Source organism: Chanos chanos, chromosome 3 (assembly GCF_902362185.1).
Source record: "Chanos chanos chromosome 3, fChaCha1.1, whole genome shotgun sequence".
Lineage (NCBI taxonomy): Eukaryota > Metazoa > Chordata > Actinopteri > Gonorynchiformes > Chanidae > Chanos > Chanos chanos.
This window is the reverse complement of record NC_044497.1, coordinates 43,359,829-43,377,215: the sequence shown is the minus strand read 5'-3', so window position 1 is coordinate 43,377,215 and position 17,387 is coordinate 43,359,829. Positions and strand designations below refer to the sequence as shown.

The 17,387-nt window shown below is 40.1% G+C and overlaps 2 protein-coding genes across 2 annotated transcripts; one reads left to right on the top strand and one right to left on the bottom strand.

The window, feature by feature from the left end:
• Positions 1 to 548: 548 nt before the first annotated feature.
• tctn1 (tectonic family member 1) lies at positions 549 to 5,710 on the top strand. The gene is made up of 14 exons (XM_030767910.1): positions 549 to 933; positions 1,110 to 1,227; positions 1,460 to 1,593; positions 2,172 to 2,323; positions 2,843 to 2,945; positions 3,232 to 3,344; positions 3,475 to 3,495; positions 3,747 to 3,896; positions 4,007 to 4,132; positions 4,241 to 4,329; positions 4,553 to 4,690; positions 4,828 to 4,981; positions 5,215 to 5,346; positions 5,519 to 5,710. The coding sequence occupies exons 1-14, from the start codon at positions 549 to 551 to the stop codon at positions 5,663 to 5,665; spliced, it is 1,962 nt and encodes a 653-aa protein (XP_030623770.1). The 3' UTR covers positions 5,666 to 5,710.
• A 261-nt stretch (positions 5,711 to 5,971) lies between these two features.
• Positions 5,972 to 9,155, bottom strand: hvcn1 (hydrogen voltage-gated channel 1). Its single transcript, XM_030769658.1, has 6 exons — positions 9,079 to 9,155; positions 7,745 to 7,972; positions 7,410 to 7,514; positions 6,721 to 6,952; positions 6,510 to 6,622; positions 5,972 to 6,285 (listed from the first exon to the last, which is right to left on the bottom strand). The coding sequence occupies exons 2-6, from the start codon at positions 7,922 to 7,924 to the stop codon at positions 6,229 to 6,231; spliced, it is 687 nt and encodes a 228-aa protein (XP_030625518.1). The 5' UTR covers positions 7,925 to 7,972; positions 9,079 to 9,155; the 3' UTR covers positions 5,972 to 6,228.
• Positions 9,156 to 17,387: the final 8,232 nt, after the last annotated feature.

Sequence of the window (17,387 nt, the reverse complement as noted above, 5' to 3'; positions counted from 1 at the left end):
GAAGTTAGTGGAAACACAATTAGGGCTTTCCCTATAAGGACATCGATCGTAGCTCCGGGATTAATTCAGAATATTTAACTTGCCTGTATTTTATTTGACATTTTCATTTATCCAACCATACTTTACCGACATGCCGAATGTAGCAATAAAAACCATAACAGAGATGTTATGAAAAGTTAATGTGAGGGAAGAAGCTATGAAAATATTGTTTTCTGAAGTTGCATTTCGCATTTGAATTACGAAATAATATCCTCCCGACATACAGATGCCAAAGACGTAATGTAAATGTCACAACATGTTGTCATGTATTGAACATTTATTTTAAAATATCTCTTTTAAAATGATGTAATCCAGCGTAAATTTGTTCTGACATTATCTTGCTTCAGTACAGCAAATTAAACGTGCCGTTCGATCCTGCACAAAACTTTCTCAAATTCAAGTAGCAGATAAAAACATCATAGTCAGATCCATTGCCCCACCCTTTTTCCCAGAATCCCAAGGCTTTTCATCACTTCCTGGATACAACTAGTAATGTGCCGTAACTAAGCATGGCGCCGTTATCATGGGTGTTGATTTTGACTAGGCTCGTATATTCGCTGAATGTTGATGACGCCAACATTGAAAATTTTAATGACACGTTTAGAAATATAAACGAATCCCTGGACGCTGCAGAATGGGACAAATCACTTAATTTTACAGAGTTTGAGGAAAATTCCACTTTGTCTGTGTCCACGGCAATCACTGCGGCCACTGAAGCGGTCACTACGTTCACCAACCACACTGGCGTATTAGAGACAACCACTCAAAGCTACGGGACTGCAAATGGAAATCTGGTTACTGATAGCTACGAGAAGTCGACCACAATGTCCACACGATCGAGTACGTCATCGCAACCTTTACCTCTCTCCGGTGTCCTCCCTCCGGTTATCGATGGTGAGAGCTTACTTTGACTGATGCACTAGGCTGTATCTGTTTCTTTTTACGACTAATTAGCTGGATCGCGAGCATCAACGTATTAACTCCCCCGTAACATATATCGTAAAAAATCACTACTTTGATTATTTATGTGCTTATGCCAACTCATTTTAACCGCTTTAATCTCACTCCAGTCTTAGGTCTTTGTCCGTGTAACGTAAGGAGTAAACAGTGTGATGTAAACTGCTGCTGTGACCCGGACTGCACAGAGGAACTCGCCATGTTCACAACTTGTTTAACTGAGAAAGTCATGTAAGTACTCAGGTTTAGGATTAGTACTTTGCAGTAATACTTTGTATTACGTTTGTAACACAGAACCATACTCTCTCTATCAGAATTATGATTTTAGACTCTGAATGAACTCTCACCATCATTTAGTACTTCGTGTGACAATCAGGTCAAGAGATTTATTCATTCTTTGTTCAGATTTTGTTGCATTTGCTTGTTCTGTTGCATTAATGCTATAACACTGTTGTGGTGATAGTGGCGATCCTCGGCTCTGCAGTCAGGTAGCGGTCTCATACACCCTCAGGATGGCACCAGACGGATTTAGTCAAGTACAGTCTTCTTTCAGCAAAGAGGTCAATCCTAATGTATTCTGCATACAGTCAGCAAATTGTAAGTGCACTTTGTTGCAGCATACTCTGAAAATATTGACATCTTGAAGGCTAGTGGTGTTGGCTCAGTAAATCAGATTATCTCAGAGTGGGTATCTCATAGTTTCAGATAAAATAACACATATTTTCACATTTCTCAATGACCAGAGTGCATTGGTTAAGGCTGTTTTTTTAAACATCTGTGTATTGCCATTGTATTCTTATAGGACACTCAGGAAGATTTGGTCTTTCAATCTAACCCAGAATTTTGTTTCTGAATATTTTGGAGACACCTCTGAATTCCTTGTCATTAAGACTTTTTTGTAGGTGGTTATCAGGTGTTATGGGCCATCGTAACATTTAAAGTTAATTTATTAATTTCTCAGACTTATGGTGTTACATAAAGAGGAGTCAGTAAAGTATAAATAATCACATAAGACAGACTCTTTGATCATAAGATATGAATTACAGTCAAGTTCTGTTATTGTTACTTGGTGTCTACTGACTGTGTCCAGGCACTGGTGCTATTTCTGATACAAGTCACATGAAATGAATAGGGGTTTGGATACACTTATTTTTGTTCTTCATTTTCTCCTCAAGATGAAGCTGGCCTAGTTTATGCCACTCCTAGAGTTCCTACAGAAGGGAATTTCAATGCTATATTTGACCAATTTGTTGGATTCTCCTTTGGTAACTCCATGGAAAACAGTGTGCAGCTCAGCACTGAACCAGGAAACTCCCCAGGATACCAGGTAAAGGATTTTTTGTTCTGTTTGCAACCTCTCAGAGTTGTCAGCGTGGATTGAAAAAGTACGACACCGAACCTTTTAACGTGTTCTAATAAAAGGAACAGTCAATATTTAACTGCATTTATCCATACAAAAGACCCTGACTTCCGCTGTTGCTATGGAGACGATTCTCCCTTGGTCATATTTTTGCGTTTAGTCCTATTTAGTCTCAAGTCAGAGAACAGCCATAACCCATCTGAATATTCTAAACTGAATTTTGATTGATCTCTATACATAAACACACAGAAGGTTAAAATTTCCAGGTTACACCGTCTCTATGCAGATCAGATAGATGCAAAGCTATACAAATCCCGTGATCCCTCCTTTCAAACAACTCGCCCAAAGTTTCTGTTATTTTTGCTGTCTTAGGCAGTACTTAGTGCACTTATCCGTGTCAAGTCCCAATGAACAAAATTGTAACTTGTCAGAATATTTGTGTGGAGTACCTTTCAGATGTATGCCTCTACGTTGTCCGATTTTCAGTATGGAGATGCCATTCAGACAGAAGATGAGGCTGGGGCTCGTGAATTCTTTAGGCTTCCTGTCTCTGCTGGAACTGCTTATTGCTTAGATGCAAACCCTGCAGGTGAGACCGATCGTGCATGATGTGAACCCATTGTAACGCTGATCGTGGAGTGTTCATTCAGTGCACACACTCTTGTGCTTTCAAATGGTTACTCAGCAGCAGTCTGTTGATTTTACAGATATACAATTCAGTCCATTCACCAAAGGCACTGTTTGACTCTTTTGGGGAATAAATCTGTAGCATCTGTCAGTCATGCTTTCTATTTTGCACTCCATAGGATACCCTGTGTTCAATGTAGGTCCTCTTTCTTCTTGCCTGTACTTTGTTATTATATTTTCTCCCCTAGCATTCTTACAGGATCAGACAAGCAGGTGCATGAGAAACTTTGCCTTGGCAAGTGACTGTACCTTACTGAGTGCACTGAACCTGCAGACCTATTCCAGCATCCTGCTGCTGTCAGTGAGTGACTTATTTATGAATAAACGTTCACGGCAATCTAAATTCCACCTAGAGGCTCTCACTTACTCCTGTAGTGTCAAATAGCACCTAAAGATCTCAAAACATGTCTTTTCAAATCTTTGTTTTGTAGGGCAAGGACAAGGATGCTGATGTAAGTTTCCTGTTTTCTGATTAAATTTGATATTAATTCATCTTTCGTGTTCTGCAGATAATATTCAAATGTTTCAACATCCTCATTTAAGTCCCTCTTCCATTTGACAAATTTTTTCATTGTTCTGGGAATCACTGCATCCCTGTGTTCTTTCTCTCTGGTTTACTAAACCACAGCACAAGCTAGATTTGTGAGTATGATTAGTGCGTATGGTGCTGACTTAAATTCCTGGTGGTTTTGTTGGTCGTAAGGTGGTGGCTGTGGAGGTAGCAGCTATTTCCCTGCAGTCTCTGGAGGGGACACAAGCCCTGGTTGACCTTGTCGACACTTCTCTATACACACCAGTTCTTCTGGTACCTGTAGGAACTGATTCTGTGGTGTGCAACAACGTGGTCTTGCAGGTGAGGTCTTATTCCTCTCAAGTGAAATAAAATGCCAAGACTGTAGGTGTTGATTATCAATAAACCTTTCCAGTGCTAACTGTTCTGTTTGTCTTTGTGCTCTTTTCCAGGTCAAGTACGTGGTCACATACAGTGAAGCTGGAGAGATTGTGAATGTGACTGCATCATTTGTACTTGGAGCAGTCAACCTCAGCATGGTGCCTGTCCAGCAAGAGTTTCAGATTACCTTTGTGCAGGTGCTGAATATAGATTTAAAATATGCCTATTGTGATTTTTCTTTAAAAATCTGAGTGGTGAAATTGTTAGTAGGTCTCACAAATTGTGTGTAATCTGTGTTCTGGCAGGATGCCGCAAATGCACCATTGATTCGCTTCAGCGGTAATCCCGGATACATAGTTAGACTGCCCCTTCTGGCAGGGTCAAGAACAGCAGAATATCCTTTTTTGCAGACTGGACAGAAATAACTGAGATCATCTAAAGTATAATGATTACATCCTTCTGTCGCATTCCCTTTAGTTTAATATGAGAGATGTTCTATATTTGTGGTGAGGGTACTTCAAGTTAGCATAATAGCTAGTATTAGTTATATATGTCTAAATCAGAGGAACTTTTGTGTTAGTGCTCATTACCAGAATGTCCTTAACAGTTCTGTTCACTGGGATTATTCAGAGTACTGATCCAAAAGGAAGTCTTACTGTCTTGCAGAGCTCTAGGGAACAGGACTGTCTCTCAGGCTCTTTACAGCGCTCTCCTGTCCTGTTTGGGGTAGACATGGTGTCTGGCTGCACTCTGAGGTGAGAGGAATCTACTAGAATACTATAGAGAGTGGTCAGGCTCCACAGAGGGAGCTGGGAAAACTGAATGTCAATGATTTACACAATATTGTATAGGACACTTAGCGCTCTTCTCTCCTATCTTTTCTTCTACCCAGGTTGGAGGACACTGCTAACTGTTCGGTAGTGTCTGAGCTTATTTTGAGGATGCTTAAGGGTCAGAGTTTCCCAGAGTATGTGGCATCATTTGGGAACTCCTCACCCGAGAACCCTCTGGACTGGGTCCCAATCACAAACAAAACTACACCAACGGTAAGCCAGTAGTCGCACCTGTTCCCGTCATCACAGACTTGTAAACATCCAAAAAGTTGGCAAATATACCCTGTCATGATTGTGTAGCCGCTTTCAGTGGAAGTGGTTTCAGGAAGGAGGAAGTGGTTTGTTTTCTTGCTTCTTGAGAGCCGGAAAGATGCAACATTGAGGTTCTTCAGGGTACTGTTGCCAGGGAAGGAAAGGTATGTTCTTCTGTTGTCTGGAAATTGCAGGGCACACAGGGTTGCAGTATACCACTGTCTTATCACCTCGATGTGAGATGGACTAAGTATGGGACTCTGGATAACCCCCAAGCTCAGATTGTCAGCGTCATGGAACTGATCCAAACTAATGCAACCAGTTTGGTTAGTATTGATGCTATTGTTTTTAATGTTTACGGCTCAACATTTTAAACACATTTTAGATGTTTTTATATGCTGCAGCATGAAGTACAAATTCACTTCCATGATTACTTCTTCAAACATCTCCTCTGGCATAAATATTTATACCACTCTCTCTGACTCCACTCTTTCACAGGACTCTCTCTCCAGTGGCAGCAGTCTCCTCACAGTCTCCAGCTCAGTATCTTTCACTGATGTGTCTGCTCCTGCCAGCCCAGGATTCAAAGTCTCTCCTACAATTGATGCCAAATTGCCTTTTGATTTCTTCTTTCCATTTGTATAGAGATGCTGATACAAGCAGCAAGATTATTTTGAAAGATGCACTGTATTTTTTTTCCCCCAAAAGTTATAGTTGTTGCACTATTTTCATCACAATTTTGTTTTCAAATTACCATATTATTGGATTGGAAAATATTAGTATGTATGTATTTAATTTATTTTGTGAATTCTGTATAAATAGCATAGATCTTTGGAGAATATTTTTGTATTTGACCCTTTTTAATAAAACATAATTTTCTGTAAAAAAAGATTTAGAAAATGATCAAACATTTTCAAGAGACCAAGACAGAGAGAAAAAGACACATTTGTACATGGCTCTAATGAATGGTTATTGTAATATAAGCACAGTACTCTGTAAATAAAATTTGTTGTCATGACTTCGTGATCATGAACTTCCCTTTCTGCCAACATTAATTTCTGCCAGCCTAATCTGCATCAGGTTAATATTTTGTAATTGTGTATTAATCTAAAGAGGAGTGGACATATTTGACTTGGCAAGTGCATAGTGCATGTAGAGCTCACTCTGAACAAATATGCCAGATGTGCTCAGATCCTGTCTCTGGAATATCAGAACTCAATGGCATGTTGTCGTAAGAGTGCTCGCAGTCTATTGTTCTCTTGCTCCTGTAAACAGAAACTTGAATCAATGTAAGATGTGAAATATAAACAGCACATTTCTTAGAGAGTTAAAAGTCTTATGAGAGAAATGCATGCTGCTGCTACATTTTCAGTGAGTTCACAAAGTTTTAATAACTTCATCACTGCAATGTTAACAAAGACTGAACACATCCTAAGGGTTAGACGGTAGATGGCAATAAACCACATTCTGATTCTGATCGATTACTCACCGTCCGAGTGTTCTGTTCCTGAAGCTCGTTGACCCGCTGGGTCAGGTGATCATTACTCTCTTTCAGCTTATCAATTTTGTGTTGAGCACGGTTCTTCACTGACACCAGGATACCTGTGTTTGAGAAAGAAAATGTTCTCATGTTTGATCATATATACATAATAAGCATGTCTTGTGTAATTTGACTAAGAGAACATGACTCTGTTACCCACCATTAATGATCCTAGCCACTCTCCACAATCTGAGCAGGATCAAGAATCCCATACCATCAAAAGCACCTTCCTTGGAGATGTACACAATGTCCAGTATGAACGACACCACCACCACAATTGCATCAAACACCTCAAACTTGTGTTTGAAGAACTCCATGCGGTAGGCATAGAGCTTCCCCACTATCTCCATCATAAAGAAGGTGAGCAAGGCCAGACTCAGGTAATGGAACACCTTAAAGATAAATGTTGAAGAGCCTTAAACTGGATATTTATATCAAGGGCTTCCACTTAAAGAGGCGTAGAGGATGTAACATGCAGCTTGGGCCTTGTCAAACAACAAACTTGCGAGGGATCTTTCATGTTATCTGTAGACATTTACATTTTCTAGTTTATAGTTTAACATAATATGCAGGTATGCTACTCAGCTTAAGACTCAGGTCCACCATTGAAAGCGATGGAAGATCTCCACAAAGGTTTGAGTTACATGATAATATGATGTTCAAAGAGTTGGGCTTGAAGTATTAGAATAATAGAATAACAGGGAATAGTAAAAATAAGTATCCATAACTCTGTGTACACCAGGATGTGACATAAATCCCTCACCGGTTTTCTCTAGCAGACATCTACATAATCAAGACTCACGTGTGGGGCAGTTTTCTCTAGCAAACATCTACACCATTAGGACTCACCTGTGGGGCAATGCTCTCATTGTGTACTTTAATAATGGCCAGGTCAATGAGAAGCTCACACAGGACAAAGATGGCGTCTAAAATGACCAGTCCCACAACCACAATCTACAACACAAAATGAAAAAGTGAAACACTGTTTAATCTCACCTAAACAGGTGATGTTCACAAGCTGCCCTGTCTCATAAAAAAAAAAAAACCCCAAACAAACCATAAACAGTACTTCAACTTGTGAAGCCTTCAACAAAAGGCTTCACAAGTTGTTAGTTAGGACTATGAGTGGTGATCTGAGCGTCTTGCTCAATCCCATAGGTCTGTATGTGTGGAGACTCTGGTACCTGGAATCTCTCTGAGCTGTAGAGACGACGCAGAGAATCTCTGAAGGTGACTTGACCTTGGACCTGTCCTGTGGCTGGTGCCAGCTCCTCACTGGTCTCATGCAGGACCTCTTCCTTCCATTGGGATTCACCGTGTTGGTCATCGCCCACAGCCGTAAACAGCCTCAGGTACTGGGACATGGTGCCCAAAGAGGTGGGAGCTCCCACCAAACACACACAAGTCTTAACCTGCGTTAAGAGTTTTTATGTATAGATGATAAACAATCCTGGCAAGGTTTTTGAAATCTGGATCATCTTATCAAAGAGCTTTAAAATTAAACAAGTCAAAACACTGATTAATAATTCAGTTTCAAACTGTATCAATCAAATTGGAGACGCAAACGTACGCGTTACCTTTTTGATGTTAAGTAATGTGATGATTAACAGAGCCCAGAAAATTAACCGACGAGACAGCTTTCAAGAAAACAGTTCATACTTGTCTGCTCTCTAACACACATAACTTCCCTGTGAGTATTACATATAGTCATACAGTGCTTCTCTATTTTGTGTCTTTCAACATCAGACAAAATGGTCAAAAATGGTCAACCAAAGCAACTGACTTAAAAAGAAAGGTCCATAATGATCACATGCATGGCATCACAATGACCAAGTTCCCACAGCATGTACACACAGCAGAGCACACACACTCTCTCTCTCTCTCTCTCTCTCCCCCACACACACACGCACAAATACACACGACAGCCTATGGATCCAAAATGAGTTGCTTTTTATACTTTGAATTGTACTCATTATTATTTCCACCGAGCGTGGTTCAAGTACAAGTAAAAGTGTTACTAAAAAATTAACTCTAAGTAGAGTTAAACTGACAACCGTTTTTGTCAATTGTAAATGAGTGAGTATTTTACTGTTACTCGAGTATTTGTCTGGAGGGATACTTTAACTCTACTTGGAGTACATTATTTTTAATAGAAGTGCTTCTACTTGTACTTTATCCACCCCTGATTTTTACGTTATGCACATCTCGACAAATACTCCAGCCTGGGCTGCGATTGGAGCCAGCCTATCACCGTCGAGCCTTGTGGTCAACTCGTGATTTCCTCACGAAAAAGGAAAACGCTTTAAAAATACGCCTTAAAAGTAAGGAGCCCTGATTTTAAGTATGAGCATTAAAGGTAGAATTGACAACAATACCGTTTAGTCTCTCTAAAGCTGAGAGTGACTCTGAAATGAATTAAAGTGAATAAACCGTTAGGCTTATTCAAAGTGCACCACAAAAATCTATATAAGACCATTAGTTATAGAAAGTGCGATGAAATGAGAGGGTTTAAGTTTACCTTTTCGCTGAGGGAAGGTTATTGATGTAGATAAAACGTTTCAGTATGCATGTATAGGTTTTAGCCTAATAGTTTATGTTGACAGCGATTAACCCTCTTTTCCTCTGAAAAACTTTGACCCCCAAAACTCCGCCTCTGCTTTGGATTTGGTCTGCCTTTTATCTCCGCCTTAAAATAAATGTGGAATCTGGTTTCCTACTATTCTTTCCCGATCTGACTGCTGTAAAAGCAGAACAGTCCGAAAGCCCGTGAAAATTTACTTCCACAACAATTATTAACTTTTTTGTAGGTCAGAAATACTGTAGAAATACTACAAAAATTATTTCTGTCAAACTTTTAACTCTCTGACGAGGTCTGTCTTTAGATAGTTCCAACAATGCAAATTGTGCCATACAAAACACGCCGCCTATAAATGTTCATTTAAGCACACATGTCCTATTAGCTGTTTGAGACGCTTTTCGTTCCATATTGAACAGTTTATTGACAGATAAACCCGGGTAATTCGTTAAACCGATATACCGATATTGTATCACAAAATTGAATTTTTGACAGAGGTCCAGGAAGGCACTCTTGCGGCTAGGAAGACATTTCCTCTCTCTCTCTCTCTCTCTCTCTCTCTCTCTCTCTCTCTCTCTCTCTCTCTCTCTCTCTCTGCAAAACATTTGTTAATGACGCTGTAGTCCAAATCAAACCCAGAAAGAAACATGACCATCCTCTTTTGTCACACTTAGGATAAACTGGCGAATTGTAGTTCATTTGCACAGAACCTTGTTCCCAAGTTACACTGAGCTATGTAGAAAATGTTCTTGGCAATTTAGTGAACCTATAAAGAACATTCCAGTACACCTTGCAGAGAACAACAATTAGATTGCTCTAGTTGACCTTTAATGAACTTATGGTCTGTCACGATTTTATTTGACTGAACTCAAAACGTTAGCATCGTCTTAACCACAAAATAGTAAGTCGTATTTTTAATTCTAAGGTCGGAAACGTAGGGTCCGAAATAGGACATGAAAGGTCAAAAAAGAAAAAAAAAAAAGTTGATTCACCTCATGATATCACATTTCCATTCTGATGTGGTGAATTATAGACTGTTGAAACAGTATGTGTTAAGAATAAGACCGTATTTTAAGTACACATTGACACTCTTACTTTGAAATGGTAAAAAACAGGAAAATAATTAATCAATGTTTCGACAGTTGCGTCCTGCCACATGCATGCCCTTGCATTCGGAACAATAAACTTGCTCAAACTCAATTAAAATATCAGGTTTATGTTATCTTCCAATACACTCTGAAACCCTATTTTACAGCATGTAATAACATTTAGAAGAGAATAATCCAAAGAGTTTATGAGCTATAAATGGAACTTTGACGTAACAAGTTAACAGATATGCTCTTTGGGCGGAATCTTACTGACAATGTATCACTTATAAAATACTTTCTCTGTTCAAAAGGAATTCTAGATCATAAGAAAAACTGAACTACATTATTGAAGACAGGCTATTCCGGAGCAAAAAATCTTTCGTAAATGAAAAAACAGAACTCACAGACCACAATTTCAGTGATCCATTTCTCTTGTTTCCGTCGATTAATAGTAACTACATATCTCGTCCAGTGGGTGGCATCATATCCCGAGTGATATTGCACATAGTAAAAGACGAGCAGCATTCAGAATAACAGCATTGATGTCTTCATTATTTGACTGCCTTAAATGACTGTCGCGGTAAAAACAATTGTTCCCACGTCAAAATCATCTTTACACCTTTAAGCGACCTGCATTTCATCCCCACATTCTCTGACTGATTTGGATTCATTATGTCCTTTTCAACAAAGCCGAACAGGAATGCGATAAAGTCCTAACTGTAGGAGAAAGATCATATGCCATTTTAAACTGACGCGTCACATTAATTAAGGGCTGGTAGGGAACACCAAAAAACTTGTTGAACCTCGAAAACTGTCCATAGCCTAGGATGAATGGACATAAGTATTCACAGACGAGTGTAAATGAGACGGTTAGCGACCGCCCAACATTTGGGACCCTAACCCTGAACACCCAAAATGCAGCCCAACGGGTACACTGATGAGAACTAAGTGAACAAACTACTCTGTAGGCGTGATGTGACCCCTCTTCTTTGCTGTATTCTCATATTCTCATTCCTTTTACCGGCGCCACAGGAATGTGTAATTAATAAACAGGAATTAAAAAGTATCAAAGCAACCGCCGTCCTGGAGTGTTCTCTTTAGCTTCTCTTATTCGTGTGTCTGAATACTAAATTGCCTAGGAAACAGGACAGGAATGTGTCTTGACACACGTTTTTTTTTTCTTTTTGGAGCGTAAGTCGCAAGGAAACGAAGCAACGTTAAAAGAGTTATTGCTTTTCATTGAAAGATTAAGGGAACATATGAGTATGGTCGGTGCGTAATTTCTTTACTCAGTTTCTTAAAACGAGTAAGACAAAAGCAGAAAGTAAACGAATTCATAAACACTGAGCCTTAATGTCTACGTTAAGATGGAAATACCATAACTTCCAATCGGAAATTCATTGAAATACTCTACTGAAGTTGTTCAGTGTATTTTGAGATAAAAAGATTGATTTGCAGGAAACAACGCATCCTTTATGTGCGCTTGGAGGCGGAGGGAGCGCTGGGGCGGGGTATACTCGAGGATCCTGTTTCGCCAAGCCCAAAACACGCACTCATTCACTGGTTTATTTCCCTTCTCTTCCTTACCGACCGCATGTTCCACAGCGGGCTGTGGACCGATGTGCGTGACAGGAGAACGCTTTGGAGATTGTTTTAATTGAGAGAGCTGCTAAGAGAACACACTGCAGATGTAACAGTGGGATGCCTTGAGTTTCTTCTTTTTAGTATGGAACATCTCTCTGGGTGATGGTAAGTAGCCTACATTGTGCACACTGTAAAGACTACAGTAGCACGCATATTTTAGCGAAGCAGCATGGACTTGTGCCTCACGAGAGTAAATGTATATTTACAAGTAGTTCATGACAAGACGTGACTTTTAGTCTGTGAAAAACTATGAGCAGAGAGAGAGAGAGAGAGAGAGAGAGAGAGAGAGAGAGAGGCATGGTTTGATTATTGTTAGATTTTTAGATTATCAGTTGTTTCATTTGTTTACACTTGTAAAGGGGACTTGGAAGGGGATTATGTGAGAGTCTATATGTGCATGATCGGGGTAAAACGTTACTCATAATTGTTGATTTTACAATTTACAATTGTTAATTGGACTAGGATGGTGACAACTTTGTACAAAACAGAGCAACACTAGACCTATAGACATTAGGCATGGCATTGCAACTTGGTGAAGATCATATCATCATACATCTCTCTCTCTCTCTCTCTCTCTCTCTCTCTCTGTCTCATGGTTCATAGATTCAAGCCACAAGATTTGCTGTCAGAGCACAGCTTTGAACAAACCAGTGCTAATATCCTCATGATTGCATCGTTGTGTGAACTGAATGACTTTTTTTCAGTGGTAATTAAACCATTCTTAGTGAAGTAGTTCTGCATGAGTCATTACAAAGGCTTTTGGTTCCTCTACAGTAATGATAAGAGTAAGTGGGACATGTAGGCAGCTCATTTATCATTGTGACTATCATGTCACTGTTTGCATGCAATCAGAAAGATGCAGTGCAGCACAGTAACACTGTAGTACAAATAGAGACAAAATATACAACATGAAAACTGTGGTTTTCAGAAGGACACACTATCACAGTCTAATGTATCTGAATAGTATATATGATGAAGTGTGAGCCATGACTATGCTTCTTTCTTTCTTTCTTTCTTTCTTTCTTTCTTTCTTTCTTTCTTTCTTTCTTTCTTTCTTTCTTTCTTTCTTTCTTTCTTTCTTTCTTTCTTTCTTTATGTCTGTACTTTGTCCATTTCAAAGTTGATTGCAAGCCTGACATCTGCTGTCATTTGAGCTTTTTTTCTGTTGCATATTTAAGCAGTCTCAGAGAGAAGCAGAGTGGCTTTGTGTAGAGTTACCTCAGAACACCCTATATCGTCTACAATGATTCAGATGTTTTACTTCCTCAGAATCCAAAACTTCTAGAACACCACTAACACAGCTCACTCACAGGGCCTAGTTAGGACCTGTTTTGGTGGAATCAGTTATGTTAAACTCCGTATGAAGACTTGTCAGACCCTGGTTTAAATTGTGATGCTCTCAGACTTAAGTTACTCAACACAAAGCGCCCCCTGCTGTTCTACCAGACACAGTGTATATGTGTCCATTCAAGGACTTTTATACACACCATGTGACAGAATCATAGTTGGTCGTGCAAGCACATGAAGTTAAAGAACATAGTTCCACGCTGTGGCTGTATTGCCCCTCAGTAAAGATAGTGACCCTGCTGACATGGGTGAATCTGGTGTCCTTCTCTCCTCAAAGTGGAGCCACTTTCACAGTGTAACACTGATGATGAGATCACCATGGTGATAAAGTGTCCTGGCCATGCCATTTCTATGGTGATGAGAGATTCTCCTCTCTTGTGATGACAGAAAATACTTGCCCATATATTACTAAAGCTATATAATGTCATTGGTTCAGGCTCCATATACAAGCTTTGATACACGGATTGATGGATACACCATGACTTGCACCTCTCCCATTTACAATATGCTAAGCCTGTCCCTGAGGCCCAAGGCCATATCCCTGCTACAGTGGATAATATGACACAGACATAATTTGTTTATGACTAGCTCAGGTCCAAGACAAATCAGCCCTCACTATGGAGACCATCACAGCCACATGTATATTATCCCTTACCTCGTAAATCAGGTTATGAATGCAGATGGTCAGTTTACTGGCTGTTTTTCTGTATAGAGGTCCAGGCTGTGTGCGTCTAGCCAGGACTCAGCAGCTCGGATAGCTGCTGGATGATCTGGCTTTCCGAAAAGTCAGTGTTTCAGTGAGACCAAAGTCTCGCACCATTTGTTGGAAAGTGTATTACATTTCTCAGCAATGCTTTCCCAGCGGTGCAATTTCAAAAAGTACACATGCACAGTTACTGGAAAAGAGATAATGAGAGCGTTTTACAAATCTGGTTCGATTTTTAACGTTATAAAGAATAAAAAGAATATTTGGAATCAAAGAAATCAGTGTTTTGTGTCAGTGAATAACTCACAGTGGTGAAGTTTGGCTGTGTGGCTGTATGAAACCATGGCTCCATAAATCTTACTCTCTCTCAGACTCATCATTCAAACACAGGGATAATTATGTACATATAAATGTGTTTTGTGTGTGTGTGGTTTTTTTTAAGTGTTAACATGAATAGATCTGTAATAGGTGGATGCATCCCACTGAGACCGTCAGGAATGAAATCCATTGTCCTGTAATTCATGTGCTCAGCATGTCCTAAGGGATTCTTATGGATGTGTTGTCTGTCATTTTTATAGAGAGTACTGAGGGTGATATTTGAGGCTCTGGTTTTGGTATTTGAAACCACTTACTCATAAAACAGTGGTTATGCCTGTATTATGGTATCTGTATTATGATGTTTCTTGGTGTAACGTTATATATGTTTAGTAATGTATGTAGTATATATTTATAGTATATGTTTAATGACAAATGATAGAAATTGTATGGTCAAAAGGTTTGCTTCTTAGTGACAGGTTGTGTAATGGATTTTGTTGAGGGGTAAGTTGCATTTCAGAGGTGGTTTTTGCATCGGAGTATTTGAGAGTGTTAAAGTGTGCGTTAAAAACAGATAGGGTGACAAAGTTTCTTTAAAGGTTGGTTGTGTTTAAAGCCAGGCCAGATGGTTGGTAGGATCTGGAGGTTGGCATGAGGAGCTCCAGTCTAATTAAGGGGAGTGAGAATCACCCGAGGGGCGGAAGGACATCAAAGAGCCCTTTCTCTCTCTCTCTCTCTCTCTCTCTCTCTCTCTCTCTCTCTCTCTCTCTCTTTCTCTCTCTCTTTTCCCCTCTTTCTCTCTCTCTCTCTCTCTCTCTCTCTCTTCCCCCCCTCTCTCTAAGCCTATGTAACACCTGGATTGTTTTTTTCCTGTGTCCTCCCTCTTATACAGTAGTAAAGTTGTGAGCCTGATGTGGCCTGTGTCTCTGTGGCCTCTCTCTCTTGCTGTGTCAGGCCGGATATCCTTGGCTTTAAAATTACCCTGTGCAGACAGCTCCTCTTCAAAGCAGCCATCCTCTCCCCCCCGAGGGAGAAGCAGAGACTCCTGTCTCTGGAGAAACCAGAGGAAAAGCAACAGATCATGAAAGATTGTGTCACTGCTTATGTGTCTTTATGGCTGCATGTGATTCAAACAGACTTGGAACAGCAGTGAATTGTGGAGTTGTGATGTCTGTGTAATACACGTGTGCTGTGAAGGAAACTGAAGAATATGAATGTGCATTTATGTGCACACATGACTTATGAGCTATTTGAGGCATTCCTCATTCCGAAGTGAACACCATATGGATGAGTGAATGCAAACCAGTCTAACCACTAAGCTGATACCACATCACTTTATGGGACTTTTGACAGAGATCCAGATAGGACCTCCTTTAGTTAAAAAGTCAGTCTCCTCTCTCTTTCTCACACACACACACACACACACACACACACACATATAGACATAGCATGTGAGAAAGAGAGATGGAGAGAGAGATAGAGAGATGGAGAGAGAGAGAGAGAGAGAGGACACGAGAGAGATGAAATTTTATCATGAGTCTATGTACCTTTGTTCAGCTGTTGTTTTCTCATTAACTGACCTTAAATCCCTGTGCACAAACCTTTTTTTTCTGCTTGCGACAGTGATAGGCTTGCAAAGAGACATTTTCTCAGGGGGAGAGAGCTGCAGTGCTCCATCACTGCGACATGTTCTGAGAATATCTCCCAGGACAGGGAATGCCGCAGATCAAGATCTGAGAATGTTGACTGATAATGACTTATATTTTTCTGTGTTCTTTATCCGAACCTATGCCCGACAGCGCAACGTGTAGAATGACTGAACCTATTGACAATGTTCCTCAGAAAGACTAGGACAGGGCCTCTCTGTCAGCATGCCCAGCAGACAGGAAGCCTTTTTTGCAGGGGGGAGAGTGGATGCTCTATTCAAACCGTACGCAAAAACTCAGAGATGAGAGAGGAGGGCTCTGTTCCATCAGAGACTTCCAGTTCCTGTCTTTTACAACAGTCCATGATAATCAGGAACAGCATGTGTGTGTGTGTGTGTGTGTGTGTGTGTGTGTGTGTGTGTGTGTGTGTGTGTGTGTGTGTGTGCGTGTGTGTGTGTGTGTGTTTATGTATGATTTGATGTTGTTTTGGGCTGAGGTGGAGGGTTGTGTGTTTGAAACAGGTGCCCTATCAGTGTTTTTCTTTCCCCCCAGAAACATCAGCAAGATTAGGCCCATGGATATCAAGGAGTACATTCTTTTGTTTGAAAAATCAGGGCTAACCTTGACTATATCTCCTCAAACCCATTCTCAAGAACTCTTTTCTCAAGGCTTCTGGTGCTTCTTCTGATGCCTCTCTACTGTTTTACTGCTGTGGATTTAACCATGACTTTCATACAACAGATGGATCATTCCCTGTGTTGAAGTGCTGGCGAAAAACTCACTGAAAAACAACAAAAACAACAACAACAACAACAACATGAATTCATCTCACCCAGCACTTTTCCAAAAAGCAAATGCACAGTACAAACATAAAGCTCAAATTAAACCCACAAAACAATCCCATCAGAAAACCTAACAGGGCAAGTAGTCAGCAACCGTTGCTTAAGAATGTAAGTTGCCAAAGATCATTTCCTAACTGCTCTGCTGTGGCTGATTGTAGCAGAGCAACTGTAAGTGCTGACCTGAGCTTTTTATGTGAATCTCAGGAAAGAAAAAAGCAGCACAAATAAATCTTTGCACATTAGACACATTACTGATGCGTGCTGAGGTTTTTAGTCTAATTAGAGCATAGTGGGGCAGGCATTTTCTGTAGTAAATTGGAAATTAGTTAATTACTGAGATAATTTAATGCTAGATGAGAGATGAATATAGAGATAATCCAGTGTGTCTGGCACAGAAAACCCTAATTGTTCTCTCTTGTCAGTCTGTTCATTGTAACCTATCAACTCTGAAATGCCACATTGTTTAGTATGCTACCAGGTGTACCAAATGTGTAAACATTAATTTGAGTGATAGTATGACAGAGATGTACTGTGAAGTTGCGAAGGATATCATGACAAATGTGCCTTAAGGCAGATAGTTCTGTGGCAGAGAGAGCAGTGAGTTAGCATCTACTACAAATTCTCCTCTGTGAATGACTTTTGTAAGTCCATGGTTTGGTTGCGA

Bases quoted from the DNA above. Each gene is read 5' to 3' on its own strand.
- tctn1 (XM_030767910.1), top strand. From the start codon at position 549: ATGGCGCCGTTATCATGGGTGTTGATTTTGACTAGGCTCGTATATTCG. The intron at 2,324-2,842 runs GTAAAGGATTTT...TCCGATTTTCAG, and splicing joins GAAACTCCCCAGGATACCAG to TATGGAGATGCCATTCAGAC. The intron at 3,897-4,006 runs GTGAGGTCTTAT...GCTCTTTTCCAG, and splicing joins GCAACAACGTGGTCTTGCAG to GTCAAGTACGTGGTCACATA.
- hvcn1 (XM_030769658.1), bottom strand. From the start codon at position 7,924: ATGTCCCAGTACCTGAGGCTGTTTACGGCTGTGGGCGATGACCAACAC. The intron at 7,515-7,744 runs GTACCAGAGTCT...TTTGTGTTGTAG, and splicing joins ACAGCTCAGAGAGATTCCAG to ATTGTGGTTGTGGGACTGGT. The intron at 6,286-6,509 runs GTGAGTAATCGA...TTCTGTTTACAG, and splicing joins AGGAACAGAACACTCGGACG to GAGCAAGAGAACAATAGACT.